Below are 25364 nucleotides of genomic sequence, written 5' to 3' on the forward strand. Positions count from 1 at the left end.
TCCGAACGACGGCCCGGTAACAATATTCAAGCATACGATGGGTAGACACGTACCATATGCAAATTTGACGAGCAGCAATTAGCTGTCCAAATTCTGAATTTGGTCGCGCTCACAGTCAATACGCTAACGAAAAAACGGCGTTCGTTTATTATTTATGAACAGCTTTGATAATTAATCAGAATAAATTATTTTTAATGTTTCTTTTCTGCTCCTAATGATCCTGCCAGCTAGGATACTTCCTTCTTTTCCATTCAAATGCGCAGCCAGGATTTTTGTCTTTTCCATTCAAATGCGCAGCCAGGATTCTTTGATCAAATCAGAAACCTTCTCTCCTATCATTATCTGGAATCGTCATACAAAGCAGAGTCAACATAAACAACGAAAAGTATTCTTTAAATACTAACGACATGCAATGAAAAAACTTTACGTTAGGTACTCACAGCTGGAGCGTTGGTATTGCCGCTTATAACATTAGGCATGATAGAGCAATCAGCCACTCTTAGTCCCTTGATCCCGTACACTTTCAACTGAGGATCAACGACAGCGGCGACATCTGTTGAGGGCCCCATTTTGCAAGTGCCGGACGGATGATATGCAGTAGATGTCGTATAGCGGATTAAACAACGCCAATAGTCATCCGTCCATGGAACAAAACTCTCACAGCCGGGAAAGATTTTGTCATAGACTTTAATTCCCAGCTTTTGAAAAGCCTCTGTTTTACTCAAAGCTAATGAAAATTTCAATGCTTCCAACATCGTATCAAGGTCTTTCGGATCGCTGTAGTATTTAGGATCCATCAGCGGAGCAGCGTATGGGTCGGACGAGGCCAGCCGGACAGTTCCCCTTGATAAGGGACGAAGTAACCAAGGTGCGAACTGCAATGTGTCAGTATTAACTATAGGTGCATAGTATTCGTTCCAAACATCGTGTCTGAAACCATAATTATCGCGGAGAACGGGCCCGCTGTCCGACGCTGCCGACCCTGCAAGAAAAGTGAGTCCAGCGTCTGGCCAGTCACCATCCTCCGTGGGTACGTATTTCGTCTTGAACCACGCGGCGCCTTCGATACCACCCAACATTGACATGGGTCCAGCAGCGTTGATTGTGTAATTGAGCAGCGTAGCCAAGTTATAGAAACGAGTTTCCAACATCCCGAAAGGCTAAAAATGATTAAACTCTTAGTTAATGAAATTCAGGAATTTGTGAATATTACCTTGTTGATGCGGTAGACGAGGCCAACCGTTTCAGGGTGATCTTGAAGGTTGTCACCCACTAGAAGATCGGCTAAAACAGGAATGCCAAACGAGTTGAGGTGGTCAACTGGGCCAATTCCACTCAGCATTAACAATTGCGGGCTGTTGATGCCACCCGCCGAGACGATAATTTCTTTTTTAACTTTAATTTCGTAGATTTTCCCTCTTTTTTCGAAACGTACAGCTGTGGCCTGTTTGGTTGATGGATCAATAACAATCTTGTGAACATGGGAATGCAGGGAGATGTGAAGGTTGTTTCGACTGCGGACGGGCCTTAAAAAAGCTTTGGCTGTCGAACATCGAGTTCCTCTTCGTATTGTCCCCTGTATAATGCCGAAACCTTATCCACCACATAAAAGAACATTTAAAATTCAAAGACTTTCACATGATTAATGGATCAGACGTACCTATTTGTTTAGCACCATTAAAGTCTAAATTATCGAAACCCATTTCTACGCCTCCTTCGACGAACGCAGTGACTAATGGCGTTTTAAACGGCGGTTCCTGAACTGTTAAGTAGCCTCCAGATCCATGGTACTTGCTGTTAGCCGCCAAATACGGATTACGATTGTCTTCAGATTTGATAAAATAGGGTAGAACGTCATCGTATGACCATCCGTCGTTGCCTAATGCAGCCCATTCATCGTAATCTCGTTTGTTTCCTCTGACGTACATCATGTAATTAAGGACAGAACTGCCGCCAATCACTTTACCGCGTGGCCAATTGCATCTGCGAAAACACCCAAATTAACGTTAACTATGATAGTAAAAAGGATTTTAAGCGTATTTAATTTTTACCTGTTGTCTTTGAAAGCAAGACATGCATCAGATTGCGGTTCCGTTCTATAATTCCAATCGACTTTCGAACGCTGGAGTACCGCGGCCGTACCGGGAATATCGGCTGCGAGAGGTTCCTGTCCACCGGCTTCCAGTAGCAAAACCTTCCAGTCTGATATTTCACTCAAGCGACTAGCCACAACAGCTCCAGCTGATCCGGCACCAATAACGATAAAATCATATTCATTTAAAAATACCTGTTGAGAAAATGAAAAAAAATTATTCTTTAGCCAAACGAGTAAGGATGCTTTTTTCGTTTCGCACAACAAGAAAATCCGGTTTAAGTATAATATATCGCTACAAACATTTCAAATCGTTTCTTCGCCACCTGCAATTTTTAACCAGTTTGCAAACAATTTTTTGAACATAATACTTGCTATTTAACGCGTTTGCGTACGTTGTTAAAACTTTAGATCTTTTTTTTTCTAACATTCTTCTGGAAGTTGGCTACGTGTTGAAACAGAGGTGAACAATGTTCACACTGCGGTCGATGACCGCAGCCAAATTAGGAACTAGAGATCATTCTAACCATAACAGAATTCTGAGCGACGGAAGAATCGAGAGCTGAAATGCAAATTGGACTCGATTCGACAGTTGCAACGACGTAAGAAAGAACTTTAACATAAAGCTTTAAAATGAGAATGAGTAAAAATGAATTGAATGTCGTACTTGAGTATCGGTAACAATTCCTTCAGGGTTGCTTTTATCAAACATGCTGTAAAACAAGTAAGAAAGAAGGAATGACGGCAAAGATGCCCACAAGCTTAAATTGCCCGAAAGCTGCGACAGTGACATGTTTAAAGATCGCTCTTCTGTTACTTCAACTTAGAGGGACTAGGTCCAGAACTATCCAATGCGACCAGGAGTATGATACTGAACTGGAATAGCGAAATGCCATCAGCTTTTATCCCAGGCGCTGCAGGGCATAATTCATTGGGTAGGGGGCAATACTCCACGCATCAATTTAAAAAACAGGAAAATGTCGAAACTTCTTTTAGCTGCCCCACAGTGGAATGGGGAAGGTGCAACTTTAGCCGCAAAACTAGTTCCACTCATAAGTTAATGATTGCCACGTGTTTCATCAACAGCAACAACAATTGAAAAAGGTATTGATGATAACCTAGTTCTTTAAACTTGTCCATCAAGTATCTGTTTTGAATCCAATTGGGACTAATATAATTCGACGGGAAATACCTCGTCCCTTTCTATAACTGCGTATTTAAATCCAGTCTTCATTGGGAGTAGGTACGCGATGTGAGAATTGTCTCAGATGGAAAATACCTATTCAGAAATCCCATTATGCTGTTTGCTCTATTCCGATTTTGGCATGTTTCCCAAAGGGCCAATGGACGACGAATTTTTCATGGCTTTGGGAGCTTACCTTCGTATGACACGACGGTTCTTGTTTAATTATACTTCTGAAACCAAGAGACCGGTTTTTTTCATTTCACAACATTTTGCGAATTACGAACACGAAGCTCTAAATCAAAGTAAGATAACATTAAAGGTAGTGGCGATAAGAAACCCGTTACCTAAAACTCCTGACAACCAAACTGTTTTCTGGTCCTTGTTTTGGAGTGCTTGTTTTTTTTTTTTGTTCTTTAGTTTTACTTGTTGTCGATTCCGGTATTGCAAGTTATTCGCTACATCAGGAATATGATGGTATTCGAAAGAAGATTTTCAACGGGAAACTGATCAATTACCATGCAGCAGCAAAGTACACAAAATCATTAAGTTACGTTATTGTAAAGTAGTTGAGTGTTTCAAGATATAAGTGCTTGATCTAGTTATACCTTTGATTCTTGTAACAGTTGTGGTAGTTGATAAAAAATGATTTATACTCTGTAGACTTTCAGTTGTTCCTTTCCAGGGAGGTTTTTGACCATCTTCGAAATTCATGCGATCGGAGGATTAATAAAAACAAGACGGTCAATTTATAATAGCTAAATTTCAGTAAGCCGAACTGCTATAATTGTATGAAACGACGAAGCTAAGATAGAAACATATTACATCTAAAAATGGAGTAATCGTATTACATTTGATGGTTATTGCAGCTGCTGCTAGTTGTTTGTACCACGAGGAAATAAAGACGATCGCGGCAATGTAATTTATACATCTGTAATTGACAAACCGTATGATTAAACAGAATTTATGTTTCATTAAAAAAAAACAACAACGAACTATAGGCATCAACCTGATATTTGTTGTAATCCAATGCATGCTTTCTTCTATTACTAATCTAAAGGGTTCTGCAAAATTAAGAATCAGTGTAGATTTGATATTAGTTCTTATTTGATACCTGTTGCATTAAATGAGACTTGAAGAATGTGATGTGTTTAGAAGATGATGATTGAATGCAATGTGACTATCCAGGATCTTGGAGAAGGATACAGAAATCCCCTTTAAATCCATTGTTTTTATTGCACCTTTGCTGATGGCGCAGGATAACAAATAATCATCTAAAGAAAAACAATTTATAACTAAGACATCTGTTACAAAACCAAGGTCAATATCCTGTGTCTAATGCTAACAACATTACTGCAACAAAACAATTCTAGATCACCAACAGTTGTAACTAACAATTTCAACTTCTAACCAAATACTCATCATTTCAACTATTAACTTGAAATGCTTAAGAGATCTTTAGCTAATTCTACACACTTCTAGAGATCTACAGATAATTTTTGCTATCAAGGGCGTTAAGGTTTATGGGTTTAAAAGATCTTACGTCTCCGTGATATATGTGCATTTTTAACGTAAAACTATTCTGTTTAAACTTAAAATATATCTTTTTACTTAAAATGTATTAGTCAAAATGCCACAATTTCACCTACCACGTTTAATAGTGACACAACACTGATCCTACGTTACATTTTGGCGCCGAGCCTCAATATGGCGACTCATCAGCGCCTGCGCCAAAGCCGCCAATAGAAGAATCTTTTTACCCGCAAAGGCGGGGCTTCAGGGCCCGGGCAATCAAATTTTTCACAACAAAAGGCATCAGGTATCAATCGGTGTTCACTCCCCGATGAGAATCGATTGTTAATGTGAGCTTAGTTGATCTTAATCGGTAGGCCAATGCGCACCATTTAATCCACAATTTTTTGCAATGGCACCGTTGCTCTCTGGGGTAACCCCCGGAAGTGAACTTCTTTCTTCCTCAGTGTAGAACTACTCCTCTTGCATGATTTCTTTTTGGGCGGGGCCGGGATCCTGATTACAGCTGATCTGGACTAGTTCCTATCTTCTACAAAATAAGTTGACTCACTCAAAGCTGATGTATCAGCTTATCAATGACTGACAATCATACATGAATTTAAAGAATTGCGAAAAACACTGTCCTTTAGTGTTCAATGTTTTTGGAATGGGAAAAGAAGATCTAAATTGGGCAACAAATTACAATAACTGTTACTAAGCCTAAGTTTAGAAGCATTTATTTTAATTTTACAATGCATAACCGACCGTTCTTTTCAATTTGGGGTGTGTTGGTAGTCTTTTCTTCATATCAGCTATTGGTTTTGAGGATAAGCAAAAAAAAAACAGAACACCATTACATGTAAATTAACTTTTGTTTGAAGAGACTGAAGGCTTCTTCTTAATTCTTTTCGTAATCCGACCACTTCTGTAAATCCAAACGGTAAGATAGGGGAAAAGAGAATCACATTTACATCAGTATAACAAGGTAGGCCAACACATTTTTGTATATAGGTGAACAAGTGGATAAGGGGTTGTGAAAATAAAAGGTTTATTTACGCATTGCCCACCATGCTAGTGTTGATCCAGCATTCTACTTGCCACCTTATCCTTCCTGTCCAAAATCTTCGGTGAACTTTTGCAATTTCACAAGGTCCTCATCGTTGACGGTAGGCTTCGACGTAGCCAAAGATCGTAACATGTCACTCTGGCGAAATATAAAAGAGACAGTTTTTCAAATAAAGGCAAATCTATAAAAACAAGGCCATGTGGAGACCACAGTTTACCATGGTGACAGGTGGTTCCAATAGCTTATCTCCTGGAACGTCCATCCAATTCATTTCAATGGCACCAGGAGATCCAGGACTACATGGTGTTAGTAGATCGTCAACGATAACATTAGGATCGGCAGTAGATGGTCCTCTTACACGTCGGAAATGAGTTGCTAACTGAACTTTGCGAACAGGTTGCATTAGAGCGTCCCGTACCAATATCGTGATATCGGCACCAGAGAATCTACAGCAGAAAACAGTGACCCTTGTAATACAGTTGCTTTAAAAATAATCGTTTAACAAATATACTCACCCCTCAGTTTTCTTGGCAAGCAACCGTAGATCTTCTTCTGTCAGACTATGTTTGGTATCTCCAAAAGCCAATTTAAACATGTTCAATCTAGCTGGTTCTTCGGGAAGGGGAATGTATATTCGCTTTTCAAAGCGTCGTCTATGAAAAATCCATTGAAGTTTAAAGCGTATTCAAGAAATAAAAATGGCATTAAAACAACCTTATGGCAGAATCCAGTACCCACGGGATGTTGGTGGCGGCCAAAACTAAGATTCCTTGCTGATCTTTACCAACGCCTTGCATTTGGATGAGGAACTCGGTCTTGATCCTCCTTGCCGATTCTGATTCATTCTCCGAGCGTGTCGAGCAAAGCGAATCGATTTCATCAATGAAAACGATTGACGGTTTGTGTTGGCGAGCTAACTCAAACAAGTTACGCACAAGTTTTTCTGATTCACCCAGCCATTTCGAAACCAAGTCAGAAGAAGAAACCGAAAAGAAGGTCGAATTGTTGGCCTCAGTGGCAACAGCTTTGGCTAGGTATGATTTTCCAGTACCAGGTGGCTAAAGAATTATCACTAATTAATTATCTCAGAGGAGAAATTGCTAAAGTGGAAATCATTCTACCCCAAAAAGTAGGATTCCTTTCCATGGTGTTCTCTTGCCAGTAAAGAGTTGGGGGAATTTTATGGGAAGAATTACAGCTTCCTTTAATGCTTCTTTAGCTCCCTCTAGACCCGCAACATCTGACCAGCTTACATTAGGTTTTTCCATAACAATGGCTCCTTCAAGTTTAGTTTGCATTTTCTTCTTTTCTGGATCATCTCCGTCTTCATCTGACTCGCTGTCTTTTTCATTACTTTTCCTACAAAAGAAATACACTAAAATCTTTAACTCGAATTTACATTGTTATGATTTACTTTGTTGGAGCAGCTCCATCTTTGACTGGTTTCTTGCTTGTGTCTTTTCCTTTTTTCAGGTATTCTTTCAGCTTTTCTGCTCTTTCAAGGTAGTGTTTGCACTTTTCTCTAATCGTCTCTCTTGCTCGTTCGCTTTGAGTTCCATCTACATTAAAACAAGATACTGACACGTTAAATCTTCAGGTTTTAGTTCCTAGGTAAACTTACACTTGATGGCATGAAGAAAATATTCAACTGAATGTTCATATAGTCGAAGAGCTTCTTCGTAATTTTTGTTTTTGTCTTCCTCGGTCGCTTTTGTCACAAGATCGATTGCTTTCTGTAACAGGTCAGTAAATATTGTTCAATCATGTTGTGCAATTTTAGCTAAATGACTAATACTTGAAGGGCGGGATTGGTCGCCATAGCCTGAGAAATAACAGTGAAACGCTACACTGACAGTGATAGGCCAACAGAAGCAGAAATGCAATAACAGTTCTATTGACAATGTTTTAGATTTTCGTACTACTCTACTTGAATAATCGATGGCAAAATTGAGGACGATCCAGGAGAAAAGGACAACACTAATCTTGACTTTCCGCCAAGTACCGATAGTTGCCGAAGGCTGGACAAGCCAGTATAAAAATACTTGGAAGTTGTTTCATGAAATGACCGTGTGGCGCTGACAACCATGCATTTCAATGTTGTCCACGCGGTAAGAAGTGAGAACTAAGAAAGAAACTTTATGTTTCTAAAAATGTATTGTTTCATGTAATTGATAATCATGCTGATAAAAATTTTAAACGTAAAACGGGATTTAAAATATTAAAATATATATCATTCAAGTTAAAATGTGGGGCAAGATCTAGGGGACTAGATCATGCTGCTGTTCCAGGTAATTTGGTAGCAAGTTGGCTTGTAAAGTTGCTGCTAAACGTTGCTTCCACTCGACCGCTTTCATTTGCAGTATCTAAGAAAATATTCTTGATATTTATTTTTCCAATTGGGTTAAAAAGATTTTTGACTTACTCGTTTTGTTGCTATGGATTGGCTCAGCGGTATTTTTAATGATTAAAGTACCATTGTCACAGCTGTCGAGTAGATAATCACAGATCGTCGTCTCGTTCAATATTAGTTTCCTACTCTCTGCTATCTGCAACGGCTTCGACACGACTGAAAAAATAATTGAAGTAAAAAAAAAAACGATAATAATCAGCATCTCGTTCAACGAAATGCCATGGGCAGTAGGCGATGGGAAGACTCACATTCCATGTACATAGAAATTCCAATGGCTATTAGTCCAACTACAGCCAGACAAATAAAGAATATGCCAATCATGGAACATATAGACATTCGTTTCGTAGACGGCTGGCCGGCTGCTCGACCACTTTTAGTGTCATGTAATTCTAAAGGACTTTCGCTGATATCGATTCGATGATGATCGCCCTTTTCTCTTAATGGATCAGCACTGCTTGTAATGGCACGCGTCACGCACATCAAACCAGACCTCCAACAAACAAATAAAAAAGCATATTCGAGACCACAAGAAACTAAAACTTGTAACAGATTATTCACTTGAAATCAAAGCAGCTAGAAGTTTGTTGGCTGAACTCGGAATTCCAACTGGAATCATTGTCGGCAACAGCTGATCTAGCGGCCGGGTGATTCGGACCACCAATATCGACGGAGGTGAAACTGCTCTCCAACCCAGAGGTAGTCAAACAAGGTGGCATCGTACCCCCCGACACCACCATAACTTTGTCTTTCGACTACATGTTTGTCAGTAATAGATTTACATGTAAAACTAAACGTTTTAAATATTTAAACACTCAACTGATAGAGGTACTGGTGAAGACGATGATTTTGGTGTTGACGGTTGTTGGCACAGCGACAGAGGTGTGACATACGCATCGACATCAGGTTTAATTATGCCAAAGGTGGTGCACAAGCTCAATGGCGAAGGAACATTATTATTGTCGTGGATTTTCCGATGAGATGATGGAGATTGAAACCCCAGGGGAGTATGTACGTGGTCGACATCTTCCACGACGATAGATGGTGTCGGTTGAAAAGAGTTCAACATTTTGTCACTAGAATTAATCACCAAAAAACAAGTGGGATTGAGTAACGAAATATAAAGAAATAACAATATGTCACATCTTACTTTGCCGATAAGAAAAACCAAGTGAACTAGACCAATGTGTGTAAAATGAGACGACGACCTCAAAGCGATTCGTACGCGAATGTGGCAACTGGTGTGAGGGCGCCCAAAGTTATTTTTTCAGTGGCATTTAATCGATGGGGGATGGGTAAGAAAAGGAAAAAAAATGGGTTGCAAAAACTTGGCAACCTCGTTTGTTTTATCAACCAAAATAAAATTTAATTTAACTATGTTATTTATTCACATTAATGCATCATTAGTTGAAAAGGGGTGTGGAAATCCTTTCCTTGAATGTCATGGCGTCATGGCTCTCTTCAGTCTTCACAAGTTTACATCAATTCCACAAAATATTTTTAAAAAAACATTGACCATAGTTAATTTGGTAGATTCAGTCACTATATATTTCTAGGAAAAGATTTCGACAAGCATCTTAGTGAATTGGGCTTGCTCTGTGAAATGGAAGGGCGATTCCTTCATTCCTCCATCCTCCTCCTCAATGGCCCCTATTCAAAATGGCCTCACCTTGTGCCATGCCTTGTGTCCGTCGGCGGAAAACTGGCAATGCAGCCGTGATTCTTCTTTTTTGTTTTCTTTATAGTGTTTGTCTGCTACCGGGATTGAAATACAAGGTTGGAATTGTGCGCGAATTTGTTTTGGCTTCTCATGGTTTCCATTTCCGTTATCCATTTTCACATTTGAAGTTCACGGGAAAAAATGAGCTCAGACTTGGAATTACCGGCCGAGTTGATGAGTCGCCCATTGGCATTAGTGGGGCTGACGGGACTGCATGTTGAAACGAATCAAACTCACCTGCTAATTTGGAATTCTTTCACGTCATCCAATCGAAACGAGCGGCCTCCCCTCAATTTCATTCTTTTTGGAGTCAATCACACATTCCCCGTGGCAAAACCTGATGTAACAGCATTCAAAGACCATTTAAAAATGATTGAAAAGCTAATTTTGTTGCCTATTTTAATAACAGAGAACGTCATATGAATGGTACATTCCGAAAGGCATCCTCAAGAGAAAATGGATGTCAAAACACCTAAACCAAATTCCTGGAGTCTTGGTCCTCTTCTATGACTTAGAATGGGATGATCCCGCATGGAAAGCAAAGCATGCAGAATGTGCCCACCTCATCCAGACAATACGGTAATTGAAAATTGGCGGCTGAAAACTAAACACCGTGGTATACCACAATTAATTCTCTCTCCTCGTACATAGAATGAAGCTTATGGGAAGGGGCACTAAACTATGTCTAGTCCTCCTACAAAATAGTCCCCCATTACCATCCAGTGAAGATATATTGGCAGCAGATAGGGCTGCAGCCCTGTGCCAAGTGTGTGAGTTGCCACCAAAATCACTCTTTGTCCTCCCTTGTCGCAGTGATCATCTGCAAGGATACATTCTGAGGTATAGAGCCCACTACAGTTGTCAGACATCCTTTGCTGATCTTATTTTATTTTTTAGATTGGAGAGTGCATTTTATGAGCTTTGCCAAAGTAGTTACCATTTGTCTTCCCGGGCCGTTCGCTCCCATCGCGACCAGTTAAATCGTACCAATCATGGCTACCTGTTTGTCCGGCATCAGTTTAAAATCGGATTTTATCATGAGCTTAAGCAGGATGTTGCAATGGCGCACAAGCACTACAGTCAGTCATATGCACACCTGCTCGAACTGCGCATCACCGATGCCAATGTTACTGAAGTAAAGATTGTTTCCGGCTACATTGGCTATAAAGTTTGGCGGTTGTCGTTCTTGCTGAATCTACCCCGCGAAGCCATTGCCCATTTCCGAAGCCACATGGACTTTTTCCGCCTGCGGGTCGGCAATCCTTTGAGTAAATTTGAACATCACGCTTGGCTGGCTGTGCAGTATAGATAAAAATTTCATATTTTTATCTGTGAAAAAACCGTTAAACCTCTTTGTTTAGATTTTCGACATTTGGCCGATTGTTTGAAGATGCGATTGAGTTAGGATTACCTGCAATTCAGACTCAGCATCCTGGTTTCTTCTATCAACAGGCAGCACAGCAAGCCATTCAAAGGAAAAAGGCCTGCTATCAAGATTATGCTGCCCTCGATCAGACTGCCATTCAAACTCCGTTACCTTTCGATGAATCGTCACAGCTCGAATTTTACGGTCAGAGGCCATGGCGACCGAATCGCTTAAGTCTTGAACCCTCCGATATGAAAGCGGAAAATGACGGGATCACTGCGTTACTAGTCCGTGAACGCCTTCAAGTTGATCTCACGGTACTTGATTTAAATCTTCTCTTTATGTTCGATTATCATTTTTGTTTAACTAGGCAATGATCGTTGGAGCTCTTACGAACGCAGTAAACCAGTTTAAGAATCACCGTTCTCCTAGGATGAAACAATATCTTTGTAACTGTTTTTTTCTTTTTACAAAACAAATGTTATTTTCTAACCTTTCGTTTCGTCAGTGGTCCAAATGGCGGAGGAATATTGCCGTTCTGAAAATTATGCGGAAGCCTTGACGTAACAGACATTCAGTTAAATGAGATATTTCTTTTAAATTATCTGTTGTTGATTGTAGTCTACTTGAGCCTTTGCTTTGGGATTACCGCAAAGATTTCTGGTGGATGCCACTGACGTCCTTGCTCCAACTCGGTTTACGGTGTGCCTACCTTTCTGGCCGACCGGCCGAGTATTTCACCTATGCCGTAGAACTCTGTTCTCGAGTTACCGTCAAAAGTCAAGAAGAAAAGGCGCAAATTTTCGACAATTTTGTTGGAATCCTTCAGAAAAAAATGCCGCCATCGCCGCTTGATTCTGGTGAAAATCCGGCTGCCACTCAGCTATGGGCCGATCAGTTCGCAAATTTTGCTAAAGGCGCCTCCATTACCACGATTGTTACCAACACGATTTCATCGTTTGTCGAAGTCAAGGCAACATTCACGCAAAAACAATTTGCGGCCGAAGATGCAGTCGAGCTTGAAGTTCACGTCATGTGAGTAGCTGAGTTTTGAGTAAGTTGAAAGAGGTTTAAATGTAATTATTATATTTACAGTTATACGGGGCCCATACCGATTAAATTCAGCAGTTTGCATGTGGCTCTGAATAACAGTGCTTATTTACCGTTTTGCCAAGTGGCAAATTCAGATGAATTGGAGTTTGAACCAAACCAGATTCGCCATTACGAGTTTGAATTCGTTGCCCAGCCTCAAGATATCGGAGCAGAACTGCAGGTGTGACGGGTTGACCTTATCGTATTCGATTAAATCTTATTCTCTTTTCTAGATCGTTTCAGTCACTTTTGAAATGAGTCATGAACTGGTAGCTTACTTACGCTGTGAGGGATCATCCAGTGAAGAATTTGGCTCTTTCCGCTCCGAATTTCCTTCGGCTATCGATAAAGGCCTGGCAGGCATATTCGTGTTGAACACAACCGAAATATTGCCGAGGACTGCAAATGTCGAGCTAATTTTGCATCACGAGGCGCCAGCTCTTCGTGGCGAATGCTATCCAATTCATCTTGAATTATTCAATCGCGAAACTGAAGATATTGTCAACGTCACTCTGACCGTAACGACGAGCAGCAGCATTGGAAGAGTTCACGATCAGCCCAAGATCGACGGCAATGTGTCCGTTCAGCTGAAGAACGAGAAACTTGTGGCAGGGCAGATGTGCCAGTGGAACGTCTTTGCTCAGATGGAACAACCGGGAAAGCATAGCATTACGTTCCAGGTGAATTACGAAATCAATAGTGATAGCTGCACGTACAAGAGCCAATATGTCAAGACATTAGAATTAGAAACGGTACAACCTGTTGAATGCGAGGCTCAGTTTCAGACGCTGCAGTTCCAGCCATTGAGGCAGATTCCTGTAGGAGAACAGTGTGTCGCCGTGATGACAGTAACTAATCTGTCACCCTTTCCGTTGCAATTGGAACAAGGCGTTTGGAAATTGGACGCATTGCTGACCAATCATCCGATGGGCAATAGTCAACTCGCTGGATTGATACTTCAGAAAGGCGAAAAGGCAAATGATGTAGCCGTTCTCTCATTTTCTAATGGTGACAATCGCCAGATCAGAACAGGATCCTACACATTAAAATGGAAAAGGTAATATTTCAACATTAAACAAAGAACTTAAATAATTCATCTTATTTTTATAGGTCAAATCACTCGAAAGCAGAGGGATATAAAATTCCATATTCGGCCAGTTCCTTTGATTTGCCCGAAATGGAAACTTGGTCTGTGCCCTTACGTATACACGTCACGTTACCTGCTCACGGGTACGTACGAGAATCGATGAATATGGCCATCGTCATCCATAACCCAGGACCGAGCTACATCGAACTAGACGTCTACATGAGTTCTAATGACGCCTTCATGTTCGCCGGAAACAAACAGGTAAAATACGTGTTTGCATAATATGCGAGTCGTTGCTTAATCCCGTTTTTCTAGATCAAAATTCAGATCTACCCCGAGGATGATTACGAACTAAAGTACAACTTGTACCCGCTCTTGTCTGGTTTTGTTGCATTACCTCCACTGCAATTAAAAACCCCAACTTCAACGATCGATCCGGTAACGGCGATGGATCAGAGTGTCCTGGATGAGCTGGTCAGCCGTTATGTTCCCACCCACATCTACGTTTTGGTAACACTAAGCAAAGAAGATAAAAGAAATTATTTGATTAATTGGCAATACCTTTCCGTTTTTATAGCCACAAGCCAAGGAGAAGGGCAAAACAAATCTGTTACGTTCCGAATAATAAACAATATTAATGTTAAACAAATTGTGATCTACGAACAGATCAAATATATGACATCTTATCTATATAAATTTAAAAACAAAATGTGAAAATCTTTTGTTTTTTTTTCTATCGACATAGGATTTTTTTAATATAAAGCACCGACTGGAAACACATCGCTGGAAGGGAGGGGGAATCGAATGGTCCAACCACGTCGTAAATAACAAAAAGAAAAAAAAATAACCAAGATCTTTGGTTGATAACGGGAGAAAACAAAAAAAATCAAACAATTCGTGTTCGGTCTCTATCTTTTTTGTTATAACGAGATAATACCTTCTCTCATATATAATCTGTCTCTTCGAGGAGGGGGAATAAGGCGTAGCAATTAACTGCATTGCGTTGAAGAAGAAGCAGCTTTTTTCCTTAATTCGACTACTTTCCTGTGTACTCTTTCCATGTCATCTTCAGTGATCGGCAGTTTCAGCATCTAGTCACATAATTCAATAATTAATGAAGTAAAATGGAATGATATCAAATTCTTACGCGAGCAACGAGGACGTTTTCTTCAGTGACGCTGAGATGGAGGTTACGTAATACTTCCATAGATTCGTACATTGTCGGACATTCCTTCATCGTCTTGGGTTTCATAAAACTGTACTTTAAGATGACCAGTCCAACCCGGAAGAGCACTTTCACCCCTGTACAATAATGCAGATTGGAACTGAAAAGAGATATTGGAATTTGTGATAAAATACCCTCACAAAAGAACATGTCCCAAACGCGGAGCACGGAGGACCAAGGAAGCGTGCGAGTGTAGATACACATGAACCATTCCATCATGAAAAGCACGGGGTCTAATTTTTGTTTCGTCTTGGAAGTTTTACGAATAATAAATTTCCCAATTTCTCGGATATGAATTAGTATTAATTAATTACCAAATGGCGATGGACGGACGGTGATACTTTTCTTAGAAGGGCAACAAGGACATCACCATCAATTTGGACTGCTTCCTGTCATACGAGATCATTTCATTAGTTTAAGGCTAATAATTAAATGAAGGGACATATACCAGTCCTTGGCTGTAGTAGCCAGGAAGATAGCGCTCACAGATAGCCACCAAGCACCAAAATGCCTCTTCAGCTGGCATATGCATGACGAGCATAGCCGCAACAGGGGCTTGTCCTTGGAAGTAACCATCTACAGGGTTCAAGATGGTGTAAGCCTTTAGCACCCGAAATAATTCCACTTGGCTGAGTAAACAAAATGTAATTAAAATTAATACGTAAACATGGGAAGGTTCAATTACCCGGGTCCATTGGAATCGGCAAACATCTCGTGCATAGGAAACTGCCTATGCAAATCTTTGCGTATATCATCAAGCCATTTGGGATCTCCAGGCTGGGTGAGGAGCTCGTCGAAAACACCTTTGTTCTTTTCCATGAGGACACCACCACCGCAGAGATACTGCCATGCTCTAGGACGGATCGAGCTGGGTATTCCTTTTCTGCACCTGTCTCTCACCTGTTGGATCGAAATTTTAAACAAGAATGGAAACAAGCACAAGAATTGTCAAACCTTTTTATATTTGTAGGTCATATACTTTTCCCAGTCATCTAGCATGTTTAACCACTTTTGTTCTCTTTTGCGAAAAATTGCAACCATCGCTGGGTTTCTAGTAAACCAGAGAATACAATGACATTAAAAAATAAATATTTAATCATCCCTAACTTACACATCAGTATCATGACTGAACTGAGATCCTCCAAAGAAACCGTACTTGTCTGGGACCGTTGACGCTATTGATCCACCGAAAACCACACTACTGGCATCATCATCCACATCTGTTTGATTTAACGAACCGTTCATAGACAATTGGTTCTTGAGAAGGCGATTTTCCTGAGATTGTAACTGGGCAATATCAGGGGCGGACAACACTGCATCATCAACTCCAAGGATCTCTCTACTTAACCTGTTTTGACGCTTTGACTGCTTTCCATCTCCATTAGGACCCTGATCAGAGGTCTGATATGATTCAGAACTAAAGGGTTCTAAATCAATCATGTTGATCCGTTCAAGCCTTTCAAGACTTTTTCGAAACATACGTCTTTCCACACCTGATGCACTGCCATCATTGACCGCTTCGACATTGCGAAGGAACGGTGATGTTATCACTTGCAGTGATAAGGACTCGTGACGTGTAGCCATTTATGATTACAAATATTTCACAAGTCTTTTATCAAGAAATAAGGCACTCATGGTAATGACACATTCTCCCGACGGTTGCGTGACTTTAAACAGATACTGTGATCAAGAGGAAAACAAGGGAAACAAATAATCAAGGCTATTTTGACGAAAGGAAGGAGGTGGGCTGTTCCCTCAGCCTGGTGAAGCCTAGCAACATTCCTTAGATTATGCGCAATTTTCTTTCTGAGGTTAACACGTATTTTTACATGAAAAGGATATTGTGAATATAACATGACACTCTGTTCTTATTTTAATTTTAATAATTCTCTTCGTTTTGTTGAACATATATATTTTCGATAGAGAGTTCGGCTCGTATATTATATTTTTCACCGCTAGAGCTAAGGAAGGAAATCTTTGTTGCGATACAAATTTGACAGTCTCATTCAAGGCCTTGACAGCAGCAGAAGGGCATTTGAGAGAAAGGAACTAACATAGTCTAAAAAAGTACATAGACAAAGCTGTTGAGAAAAAAAAAATATTTGAAGAATATGGCAGGATCAAGTGGGCGTTACGTGAAATCTAAAGGTTCAAATCCATTTTTTGACGAAGAAGACGATGTGGACGATGAAGAATTCTTGAAACGAGCTCCCAACAAGCGCAACAACTTTGGAGGAAAATTAGCCAACAGTTTGTCAGGCGGAAGTAACAGTTTCCAGCCACTGGACGGTGGAGAAAATCAGAATAGTGCCGAAGAACGTAGACGACAACTTCTTTTGGAAAAGCAGAAAATCGAAGAAAGAACTTTACAGGCATCAGGTCGTGCCAAAGGAGTATTGTACGAAACTGAGCAAATTGGAATTTCCACCGCAGAGGTTTGTGTGACCCATTGTTAAAAAAAACAAACATGTATGATGGCTTGATCAATGCTTTTTTTTTTTTTTAATTCAAGGATTTGGTCAGGCAGCGGGAACAGCTGGAGAGAGCTGGAAATCGACTGGATGAGATGAATAATTCATTGAGGACATCAGAGAGGCACATTCAGAATATCAAGGTATATTGATCTTGGTATGTTTGATCAGGTTGTTCTTTTCCTTGTAATTAATTAAACTGGATTGGTTTGCAGAGTGTGTTTAGCAGTATGAAAAACTATTTCTCAAAGCCTTCAGAGCCCACTAAGAACTCTTCTGAAGGTTCTTTGTTAAAAAGTGGTTCCAGTAGCAGCAGCAGCAATCTATCTAAAGTGTTGGAGCAAAGCTCGTCCCAATTTGACAGAGATTCACCATCGCAGCAACAACATCCAGCATTGAGGATTAAGGGACTGGAAAATGACTTTAGTCACAAACCTCTGTCGAATGTGGACGAACAGCTGGAACAAGATCTGGGTGACATGAGCTTGTCTCTGTCTCGTCTCAAAGGACTAGCCCAAGGATTGTCAACTGAGCTGGACGATCAAAACGTTTTGATTGATCGATTGCAGACCGGTGCTGACAAGGCCGACTGGAGAATCCAGCGCCAAAACAAGGACATGGAACGTCTTTTGAAGAAATGACATCTTTGCTATGTTGTTTATGTGATAAAAAAAAATTGGGAAACGTTTTAAATAATAATTTTCTGTTTCTTTCTTGCGCACCGCACGAATAAATTGCAGCACACACCCCCAGTGTGTATATATATATTATATATTCATTGAACAATACATTTAGGTAAAACATGGACTAGTCTGATCCAACAACCGTTAAGGAATCTTTCGATTAATTTGTTAATGAACACGTAAATTTAACTAATAAGGAATCTGGTTCTGATAATATTGAATCATGTCGTACGTCCTAGTTCGGATGTTGCGGAACGAGGAACGAACAATATTTATCATGTGGTTGGCTGCTTCTCGATCGGACGCCATCGGGACGAAACGTGCTTGAAGCAGCTTGATGGTTTGGCCACGGAAACAGGGTAGTCGTGTGTCCAACATGAGTGAGACTAGCGATACAATCGCTTCTCGGTAAGGCCGCACGGCCAAATAAGCACGAACACACAATTCCATGAAATAACGAAACGGTGGCGCTTCCATCTTGCCACCCATAATCATCACCATTTCCTCAGTTAATTTAATGTCCGGCTCGAATCCTGTATTAATAGAATTGAGTTCAAGTACTTTGTGTATAATTGGAATAATTACCTAAATTGCCACCAGGGGAGCTTTCAAACATGAAGCCAAAGTCGATGTGAATGATGTGGCCTTCGCCATCGATCATGATGTTGCCATTGTGTCGATCTTTGATTTGCAAAAGGAAACCGACCAGAGAATAAGCAGCCATTGATTGAATGAAATTCCTCCTTGCCGTTTGAAATTCTTGGCTCATTTCGTCGCCATATTTGTTGATAAAGTAGTCGTTGAGATTAACATCTGTTTGCCGGCCTAGCTGGTCGCGTGATTTGGCATTGGGAACGCACTCGATCACTCCGCATCCAGGCGAAGTGGCCACCACTCGGTAAGGAAAAAGAAACAAATCCAGATCGACTTGCTGGAAAATGTTTTTAAACAGCGAAATAACCTATTTTTAAAGGGAAATAAATTAACATATAAATTTCCTAAACGTAAAGGCAAATAAATACCTGAAGGGCCAGCATGTCCTGACGGACGTCATCACCTACTTTAAAAATGGCAGCTTGCCACACCAAATTGCTGTTTTCGGCATTTCCGTTACAAGTTGATGAAGGAACATCGTCGCTTGTTAGTCCGCGGTGTTCGAGTTCCAGCAAACCGCATCGCAGCACCCTGAAACGGGCCAAGAACGGGGCTTTGGCCGCACTCTGCATGGGGGTACCGCTATTGTAGTCGATGTCCATCACCAAGGCCTCGGGATTCGATGGCAGGTAACAGCCCGGTTGGACAGCAATTTTAGATAATTGTTCCAAGCAGGCTTTCTTCCTCTCAGCACCTTTGGGGAATGGCCGAATTTCACCCGAAACGGCTGTGATTTTACCAAAGAAATCAAATTCGCGTTCGTAGAATTTCTTCGCCGGCCCAGAGAGTGACGTGACGATCGATTCGATGAGACTTTCCAAAGTGTCGTAGAGATCGTCATCCTTCGTGTGACCCTCTTCGTCTGTGAACTTGTTTGTCTGCATGTTCCAAATGACTTGATGCGCCGCCAGCTGGGATTTCTGGGCCAGCAACTTGATGAATTCGACTACATAGCCCATGTTGTCATAGCGAACGGCCTGCACTAATTGAGGTACGTAGAAGAGGACGGCGTCGGGCGGATAGGAATTGAGACAACGAACAGCTGATGTCACATGAATTAAAAATGATGTTATGTAAAAAAAAAAAAAATGGCTAATTGAAATTACCATATTGAGCTGTGATGGGATGAGGGGGATATTGACGTGAAAAGAACGAAAGCGCTTTGATTGGATGGACGCGTGACCAGTAGAGAGCGTGAGTTAGTTCAGGCGATTCGTTGATGATGCTGTCCGGCGTAACGAGGTAATCCAGGGCTTCCGGAATGTGAGCCACGCAGCTGGGTGTCAACTGGACAAGTCGCTGGATTTCACGTTCCACTCCGGGGGCTGCACGAAGTCGTGCGGCCATACGCACGGCCAAAATGGGACTAATGTCCCATGCCAATCGCACATTATCCCGCCAAACTCGTTCAGTGATTTGCTGGGCCCTCCACGAATTGACGACGTCCTCCCCGGGCAATTGCAATTCCGGCAAGGAGAGCGGATTCAACCAGGTGGAAAAGAATTCCACTTCAGCAGCCAATAAGGACAAGATCAAATTGCGTTTCTTGATGTAATCCTTGACAAAGTTATCCGGATTGTTTGTCCGCTTCATGCGATTGACACGTCGGGATAACGAGCTCATGGCAGTAGCGTTGTTCAATGGGACCGTATTGGCCCATCCAGCACCGGCCACGCCGCGGGTCAGATCGGTCGAAGACGCACTGGATCGGACATCGTAATTATTCCGACTTGAACCGGGTGGCTGTAACGTGCTGCTATTTCCACCTCCTGACGCACTGCCCGCGCGATCACCGGCCAATGATGCCGTCCCAGCTCCACTGCCCGTCAATTGATAATTGGATGAAAATGTAGAAATGGTGTCATCGGCCTGTTAAAAAAATTAGACAATAAGAAATGAATTGGAATAATTTAAATCAAATAGACCTGATCACTTCCAATCAGACTTTGTTTCAAATATTTCTTGTCGGAATGCATCGTGTGCCAAAAGCGGATCATGGACAGCGTGTCTTCTCTCAAATCGGCCATCCGCTTCTTGTTGGGGCATTGAGGCCGGCAGCAAAAGTAGTCGAGACACGTCTGATAGACTCGTTCGCGCAAAAGGTTCTTGGACAGCGAACGGGCCAGCATATCTCCTTGCAGCAACGACAGGGCGCATTGGAGTAAACGATAACGTGTTCCAGCGGCGGCCGGATGACGACTCATCCGTGGTTTACGACTGCCCACGTCAAATGGCAAAGTCACATCAAACATCTGGGCGAACAGCTCGACCTGAATTCGGTTTGAATGCGTTAGATTTTAAAATTTAAAGAGAATTAACATTAATCGAACCTGATCCTGACTGCAATGTTTGGCAATTTCAATGCGTTCAATGAGAAATCTAATCCACAAATCATGCGGCTCGACCAGAGGAGGCACCGGGAGCAATTGGGCACCTTCGTGGACAGCCAGAGGGTTAACGATGGCATCTTCATCTTCGACAGCAAACAATCCCATCCGTTTTTCAAAGGCATATTGCCAAGCGGCGGACATCTCTTGCAGGAAGCAAAACTCGAGATCCGGCCGGGCGGAAATAATCCACTGCCAACATTCGACAGCTGCGCTGACGGCCCCGGTGGTAAACAGTTCTAAATGAGACCAAGCTATCGAATGGAGTAGAGGCCGGCAGACTCCATCAATCCGGATTAGAAGTGAAGCAATGCACCTGAATAAAATCATAATTTTAAAAGTGGAAGATGTTTCGATATTTAAATGTGAATACCACAATGCCCGGTAATGGGCCGTTTCGTCTTTTGCGAGACAGGAATGTCGCATGTCTTCCATTAGCTGTTTAGATAATTTATCCTCCATTTCTTTAGTCGTTTGTTTGGCACCTGCGTCCGATTCCAGGCAACTAAACATTCCAGCCACCTGGCCCGAGTATCGGTTTCGTTTGCCCAGCACGGCGATGAATCGCGGCGAGTCGCATTTGACGCAAGACGGGAGCTTGTCCAGTGTCTGTTTGGCCAATGGAGAACATTGGCAATTGAGAGAGGCGAACGTGTGCAGCGATTCTGTTATCAACAAAGCCATTCCCGCGTGATGCACTCCCGATGTCGATCCACCTTGACGGTGGGAATATTCTTGCAGACGGGCACGTGTTGATTCTGGAGCCCATTTGATTGCCTCTGCCAATATTTCGTGACATCGATCAGAAAAATCTTTGACGATGCCTTCGCGTGCTTCTTGAGTGTCCATCAATACAATGGAATGTGGCGAATTGGGCACAGCCAACCGGCTAGGACCTTGGTGCGGATCCAGATGCAAAGAACCGCTCAGCACTTCAAGAATGTCCAGCATAGCGAAGAGAACGTGCTGATTCCATAGCAAATGAGGAAAACGATCTACTAATGCCGAAAGGTAACGATCGGCCACTCGGCGTATCTGACGCTGGACGTGGTTGAAAAGCACAAGAAGATACTGGGCGTGTCGTTCCAGTTCCGCTTCGCGACGTCCGTCTTTCGGTTTCGATGCCAAAACGTCGAGGAAAATATGGAAGACTCGGTCGCCAACGCTCAATAAACACTGCCACATGCCCGATTTGTCCTTTTGAATGACGGGGTCGCAGAGATATTCAAAAATGGCGTCGAAGCTCGTATCAGCTGCGTGTTTCACCTATTATTTAAAAGACTTTTAATTTCGTGATTAAGATCAAACGTGAATAATGAATCCTTACCCGCAGAGTTTCGAGGCTATAAACGGAGAAGAGATAGCATGACTGGGCAAACGAGAGGTTCTTCACTAATGGAACAACCTCAGGTGGATTGTCCAGCAAATGAAGGATTTGATTTTTCAATTCCGTCAGTTCGTTGACGGAGATGCTCTCATTACGCAAGGCTGAAGTGTATTGCAGTTCACGCAATTCCGAGCGTAACGATGTCTGAGAGACGAGTAATGGGGACTTGACGGCGATTTCCAGAACTCCGCGGTACCACTCATCCGGCCACAATCCCGATTCTTGGAGCGTAAAACCCATAACGACGCAATAAAGCCAAAAGTCGCGGAAAAGTTTGTGCAGCCGAGGTTTAATTGGGCCAGCACCAGCCATGCTGGGCATCCTCCGGATAACGGCTGCAATAATTGGTATCAGCACTCCTAAATTTCCAGCACTGCTCGATGCTAAATAAAACTCTTGTTAATTCATTTGACGTTGGAATGAACATAATTAAATTTACCTTTCATGAGCGAAGCGGATCGTTCGGAAGCTCGTTTCCCTTCTAATCCCAGCTGGACAAAGAGTTCCAGCAGCCTGACTAGCAGTTCGTTAGTTTCATTTTCTCCTTGGATTCCATTGGCCACATTAGCCAGCGCGTTCAAGACGGCCTGCGATACGTGCCTATATTGATTTTTGGATTTGTCCGTCTCGCCCGTAGTAGAATAAACGGTACTGCTGTCTTCGACAGTGATGGATGTAAACATGCGCATGATTTCGTCGCAGATGTGCATCTCGCTCTTGGCAAGCACCATACATCCTAATTGATCGACGATGAGGACGTCGAGTGGCGACGGAGGGTGGCAGAAGCGCACCTGGAAAAACTGTAAAATCGATTCGGCCGTACGGGCCGTCTCCTTCAACGTCACGGCAACGTGACCCAGAGTGATGACGGTATTGTTAGCGATCAGGGCGCTTTCGTTGTCTGAATTCTCTGCCACAAACAGACGATTGGAGACGGTTGCCAAGAAAGCTTGCACGCAATTCGGATCCACTTGCATGCCGGCCTTCAAGGCCAGGCAGAGGTTGTCGATGCTGGCTTCCCTGAGTCGTTCGAAGGCAGCTCGGGCTGAAACAGCAAGTGGATCTTCTGGATTTGGGTTTTGCGATTGGTGATGCAGTCGCAGTAAAATGGGAGACGGGCCGACTAGGAAATCACGTAGACAGGCAATGACGTTGGACGCCAGGTGAGTGAATTTGACGGCCAATCGACCCAGGGCTTTCAGACACACTAAAAGCAATGGCAAGTGAGCCATGATGAGGTGATTATTGTCCTTTGAGTGGATCTTTTCTGCCAGTCGATTAAGAACACTCTCGGCCGTCACTTCTTCCATAGCAGCCCAAACGAGTAAATCTACGCACGAGGCGTTGGCTTGCACTGTCAATCGGTATCTGCAAAAAGCAGAAAGATTGTTTAAAAACACATAATAAATTCAGATTAGGGTAAATTACCTAGTAGCACTCGTAAGGGTATTGCTGGTGGCTTTGGATTCCATCATTAAATGCTTGTGTTGGTCGAAATGACGACTCTGCAATTCTGTTTGACCCGATGTGAAGAGCGATCGAACTAATTCTTGGATATCGGTCATGAAAGTGAGCGGCAGTTGGCCGTGCCCGCTCAATATTTGTTTCAACACTGTCACCAGCACCAAGTTTAGAGTTTCACTGAAGGATTTGTAAGGATATTTGCAAACAGACTGAGATGAAAACATTTCACTGGCCAGACCATCCAGAAACTTGAGGACTGGTTTCTCCAAAAGACTTAGCTGGGCGACTTTTAGAATGGCTTCCAGATGAGAGACGGTGAATTGAATAGATTGACGATTGGTGCTCACTTCAAAACTCGAACCAAAGGCCCGAAAATATGTGGAAGAATCATCTGCCTCTCTGTTAGTGGCTTTGGAATGGAACGAGTCGATATTGGCAAAAACTGTGGTCGATAACGACTGCGGGATGATGGAGCGAAAATTTGAAAAGCTGTGATGCTTTGAAGACGACTGTTCTGTTCGCACAAGAACTGGTGGAGTGGGTTTGGCGAATAGCTTCAAGAACAGGGGGTCGTTAGAGAAACGGCCCATGGCTCTGGCGTGCCCAAACAGCAAGGGAACAATCCGCTTGCATAGCACAACATTTGCTGGACTTTCCAAGTCTTGTTTCTTACTTAGAATCAACTGTGAAATTTCTATCAGGAATGTGACCTGGAAATCCAGAATTTCTTCTCTGGCCTCTTGGTCAAGCACCGCGACATCACAAAGCAGAGTGGTTAGAGAGAAGGCAAAGCATTCTGTGGTTGGTAGGCACCGATTGCGGAAAAGCAATAGGCTGTCTGTCCATCTAGATAGAGGTAAATTTCTCATCAAATCAAAAAAGTAGGGCAGGATTTTATTTTTGTGGGGGAATGGACAGTTGGGGAAATTCAGACATGACTCTAGATAGTAAATGCCAAGGGCAATGACTGCTGATTGACCACGGTGATCCAACTTGAATTCTCCTGTTGCGCCTTTAACAGGGCAAAGGTTGAAGAGATTTGATACCTAAAGTGAAACATGAAAAGATAACATAGAACAAAACCGGGTTTTACATTGATATCCATCTCGTACCTTTTCCCATGGCGTATTTTCGATGTGAGCCAGTGAGCGTGCAAGGTGCTGCACAGTTTTGCTGAAGAAATCACTCGTTTCAATCATTTTCCATAAAAAACAGTTAAAGACGATGATGAGAAAAGTTTCATATCTGTCAAAATACTTATCTGACTTTTGAGGGACTTCACTCCAAGTCGGGACCAGAGTAAGGTGCGGATGCAAACCGCAGACTGCGGAAAGGCTAAACTGCCGATTTTCAAGTGCAGACGGATTCCTAAAAGTGATCCCAATTCACGCGGAAGATGGATAATATGCGGACTGTTTAAGGCTATCCGTTTTATCCCCCCAAAAAAGCGGAATTTTACCAGGCCATCTACCGGTCAGATTTGTAGCTACTCCTGTAATGACATAATTTACCTAACCATATAAAAATCAAAATCTTCAAAAATGGATAGAATTGAAAACAAAATAGAA

General features: G+C 42.2%; 7 protein-coding genes and 1 long non-coding RNA gene across 10 annotated transcripts; 2 read left to right on the plus strand and 6 right to left on the minus strand.

The window, feature by feature from the left end:
- Positions 1 to 208: 208 nt before the first annotated feature.
- Positions 209 to 2898, minus strand: LOC130699163 (glucose dehydrogenase [FAD, quinone]-like). The gene is made up of 6 exons (XM_057521471.2): positions 2760 to 2898; positions 2052 to 2287; positions 1661 to 1983; positions 1214 to 1593; positions 441 to 1160; positions 209 to 342 (listed from the first exon to the last, which is right to left on the minus strand). Exons 1-6 carry the CDS (start codon positions 2883 to 2885, stop codon positions 286 to 288), a joined length of 1842 nt encoding a protein of 613 aa, XP_057377454.1. The 5' UTR covers positions 2886 to 2898; the 3' UTR covers positions 209 to 285.
- A 1154-nt stretch (positions 2899 to 4052) lies between these two features.
- On the minus strand, positions 4053 to 4535 carry LOC130699178 (uncharacterized). The gene is made up of 3 exons (XR_009003368.2): positions 4390 to 4535; positions 4285 to 4329; positions 4053 to 4206 (listed from the first exon to the last, which is right to left on the minus strand). It is a non-coding gene; the product is annotated as an uncharacterized LOC130699178 (long non-coding RNA).
- Positions 4536 to 5507: 972 nt separating this feature from the next.
- LOC130699175 (vacuolar protein sorting-associated protein 4-like) lies at positions 5508 to 7859 on the minus strand. Of its 2 annotated transcripts, XM_059496490.1 has the most exons (9): positions 7649 to 7859; positions 7475 to 7586; positions 7268 to 7412; positions 6975 to 7212; positions 6568 to 6911; positions 6369 to 6506; positions 6071 to 6299; positions 5844 to 5991; positions 5508 to 5712 (listed from the first exon to the last, which is right to left on the minus strand). In XM_059496490.1, the coding sequence occupies exons 1-8, from the start codon at positions 7670 to 7672 to the stop codon at positions 5890 to 5892; spliced, it is 1332 nt and encodes a 443-aa protein (XP_059352473.1). In that variant the 5' UTR covers positions 7673 to 7859; the 3' UTR covers positions 5508 to 5712; positions 5844 to 5889. The 2 variants fall into 2 exon arrangements, with proteins under 2 accessions (XP_059352473.1, XP_057377466.1); XM_057521483.2 differs by having other exon boundaries at positions 5508 to 5991.
- A 129-nt stretch (positions 7860 to 7988) lies between these two features.
- Positions 7989 to 9519, minus strand: LOC130699167 (uncharacterized). Its single transcript, XM_057521475.1, has 6 exons — positions 9411 to 9519; positions 9081 to 9336; positions 8822 to 9015; positions 8512 to 8753; positions 8276 to 8419; positions 7989 to 8216 (listed from the first exon to the last, which is right to left on the minus strand). The coding sequence occupies exons 2-6, from the start codon at positions 9327 to 9329 to the stop codon at positions 8125 to 8127; spliced, it is 921 nt and encodes a 306-aa protein (XP_057377458.1). The 5' UTR covers positions 9330 to 9336; positions 9411 to 9519; the 3' UTR covers positions 7989 to 8124.
- Positions 9520 to 9996: 477 nt separating this feature from the next.
- LOC130699174 (trafficking protein particle complex subunit 11-like) lies at positions 9997 to 14234 on the plus strand. Its single transcript, XM_057521482.2, has 13 exons — positions 9997 to 10322; positions 10390 to 10559; positions 10632 to 10820; positions 10878 to 11282; positions 11342 to 11663; positions 11717 to 11795; positions 11855 to 11909; positions 11968 to 12381; positions 12442 to 12619; positions 12672 to 13495; positions 13549 to 13786; positions 13841 to 14035; positions 14103 to 14234. The coding sequence occupies exons 1-13, from the start codon at positions 10122 to 10124 to the stop codon at positions 14148 to 14150; spliced, it is 3318 nt and encodes a 1105-aa protein (XP_057377465.1). The 5' UTR covers positions 9997 to 10121; the 3' UTR covers positions 14151 to 14234.
- Positions 14183 to 16505, minus strand: LOC130699165 (TBC1 domain family member 10A-like). Of its 2 annotated transcripts, XR_009003364.2 has the most exons (9): positions 15862 to 16505; positions 15705 to 15801; positions 15436 to 15650; positions 15199 to 15379; positions 15065 to 15139; positions 14885 to 14999; positions 14673 to 14827; positions 14463 to 14616; positions 14183 to 14379 (listed from the first exon to the last, which is right to left on the minus strand). XR_009003364.2 is itself a non-coding variant. In XM_057521473.2 (8 exons), exons 1-8 carry the CDS (start codon positions 16332 to 16334, stop codon positions 14515 to 14517), a joined length of 1413 nt encoding a protein of 470 aa, XP_057377456.1. In that variant the 5' UTR covers positions 16335 to 16505; the 3' UTR covers positions 14414 to 14514. The 2 variants fall into 2 exon arrangements, 1 of the variants encoding a protein (XP_057377456.1); XM_057521473.2 differs by lacking the exon at positions 14183 to 14379 and having other exon boundaries at positions 14414 to 14616.
- A 221-nt stretch (positions 16506 to 16726) lies between these two features.
- LOC130699169 (synaptosomal-associated protein 29-like) lies at positions 16727 to 17973 on the plus strand. The gene is made up of 3 exons (XM_057521477.2): positions 16727 to 17185; positions 17263 to 17364; positions 17437 to 17973. The coding sequence occupies exons 1-3, from the start codon at positions 16862 to 16864 to the stop codon at positions 17860 to 17862; spliced, it is 852 nt and encodes a 283-aa protein (XP_057377460.1). The 5' UTR covers positions 16727 to 16861; the 3' UTR covers positions 17863 to 17973.
- Positions 17970 to 25113, minus strand: LOC130699173 (phosphatidylinositol 4-kinase alpha-like). The gene is made up of 11 exons (XM_057521480.2): positions 24909 to 25113; positions 23761 to 24842; positions 22772 to 23700; positions 22273 to 22715; positions 21319 to 22211; positions 20889 to 21261; positions 20484 to 20828; positions 19665 to 20427; positions 18927 to 19600; positions 18490 to 18865; positions 17970 to 18437 (listed from the first exon to the last, which is right to left on the minus strand). Exons 1-11 carry the CDS (start codon positions 24993 to 24995, stop codon positions 18094 to 18096), a joined length of 6309 nt encoding a protein of 2102 aa, XP_057377463.1. The 5' UTR covers positions 24996 to 25113; the 3' UTR covers positions 17970 to 18093.
- Between the last annotated feature and the right edge of the window lie 251 nt (positions 25114 to 25364).

Source organism: Daphnia carinata, chromosome 8 (genome assembly GCF_022539665.2).
Source record: "Daphnia carinata strain CSIRO-1 chromosome 8, CSIRO_AGI_Dcar_HiC_V3, whole genome shotgun sequence".
Taxonomy (NCBI): domain Eukaryota; kingdom Metazoa; phylum Arthropoda; class Branchiopoda; order Diplostraca; family Daphniidae; genus Daphnia; species Daphnia carinata.

Bases quoted from the DNA above. Each gene is read 5' to 3' on its own strand.
- LOC130699163 (XM_057521471.2), bottom strand. From the start codon at position 2,885: ATGTCACTGTCGCAGCTTTCGGGCAATTTAAGCTTGTGGGCATCTTTG. The intron at 2,288-2,759 runs GTACGACATTCA...TTTTCTCAACAG, and splicing joins GAATTGTTACCGATACTCAA to GTATTTTTAAATGAATATGA. The intron at 1,984-2,051 runs GTAAAAATTAAA...GTGTTTTCGCAG, and splicing joins CTTGCTTTCAAAGACAACAG to ATGCAATTGGCCACGCGGTA.
- LOC130699175 (XM_059496490.1), bottom strand. From the start codon at position 7,672: ATGGCGACCAATCCCGCCCTTCAA. The intron at 7,587-7,648 runs GTATTAGTCATT...GACCTGTTACAG, and splicing joins CGACCAATCCCGCCCTTCAA to AAAGCAATCGATCTTGTGAC. The intron at 6,507-6,567 runs GTTGTTTTAATG...GATTTTTCATAG, and splicing joins GTACTGGATTCTGCCATAAG to ACGACGCTTTGAAAAGCGAA.
- LOC130699167 (XM_057521475.1), bottom strand. From the start codon at position 9,329: ATGTTGAACTCTTTTCAACCGACACCATCTATCGTCGTGGAAGATGTC. The intron at 9,016-9,080 runs GTTGAGTGTTTA...ACAAACATGTAG, and splicing joins CTTCACCAGTACCTCTATCA to TCGAAAGACAAAGTTATGGT. The intron at 8,754-8,821 runs GTGAATAATCTG...TGTTTGTTGGAG, and splicing joins TCTAGCTGCTTTGATTTCAA to GTCTGGTTTGATGTGCGTGA.
- LOC130699174 (XM_057521482.2), top strand. From the start codon at position 10,122: ATGAGCTCAGACTTGGAATTACCGGCCGAGTTGATGAGTCGCCCATTG. The intron at 12,382-12,441 runs GTGAGTAGCTGA...TTATATTTACAG, and splicing joins GAGCTTGAAGTTCACGTCAT to TTATACGGGGCCCATACCGA. The intron at 12,620-12,671 runs GTGTGACGGGTT...TCTCTTTTCTAG, and splicing joins ATATCGGAGCAGAACTGCAG to ATCGTTTCAGTCACTTTTGA.
- LOC130699165 (XM_057521473.2), bottom strand. From the start codon at position 16,334: ATGGCTACACGTCACGAGTCCTTATCACTGCAAGTGATAACATCACCG. The intron at 15,651-15,704 runs GTTTGACAATTC...TCGATCCAACAG, and splicing joins TGACCTACAAATATAAAAAG to GTGAGAGACAGGTGCAGAAA. The intron at 14,617-14,672 runs GTAAGAATTTGA...TTATGTGACTAG, and splicing joins AAAACGTCCTCGTTGCTCGC to ATGCTGAAACTGCCGATCAC.
- LOC130699169 (XM_057521477.2), top strand. From the start codon at position 16,862: ATGGCAGGATCAAGTGGGCGTTACGTGAAATCTAAAGGTTCAAATCCA. The intron at 17,186-17,262 runs GTTTGTGTGACC...TTTTAATTCAAG, and splicing joins TTGGAATTTCCACCGCAGAG to GATTTGGTCAGGCAGCGGGA. The intron at 17,365-17,436 runs GTATATTGATCT...ATTGGTTTGCAG, and splicing joins GGCACATTCAGAATATCAAG to AGTGTGTTTAGCAGTATGAA.
- LOC130699173 (XM_057521480.2), bottom strand. From the start codon at position 24,995: ATGATTGAAACGAGTGATTTCTTCAGCAAAACTGTGCAGCACCTTGCA. The intron at 20,829-20,888 runs GTTCGATTAATG...AACCGAATTCAG, and splicing joins AACATTGCAGTCAGGATCAG to GTCGAGCTGTTCGCCCAGAT. The intron at 20,428-20,483 runs GTCTATTTGATT...TTTTTTTAACAG, and splicing joins GTCTGATTGGAAGTGATCAG to GCCGATGACACCATTTCTAC.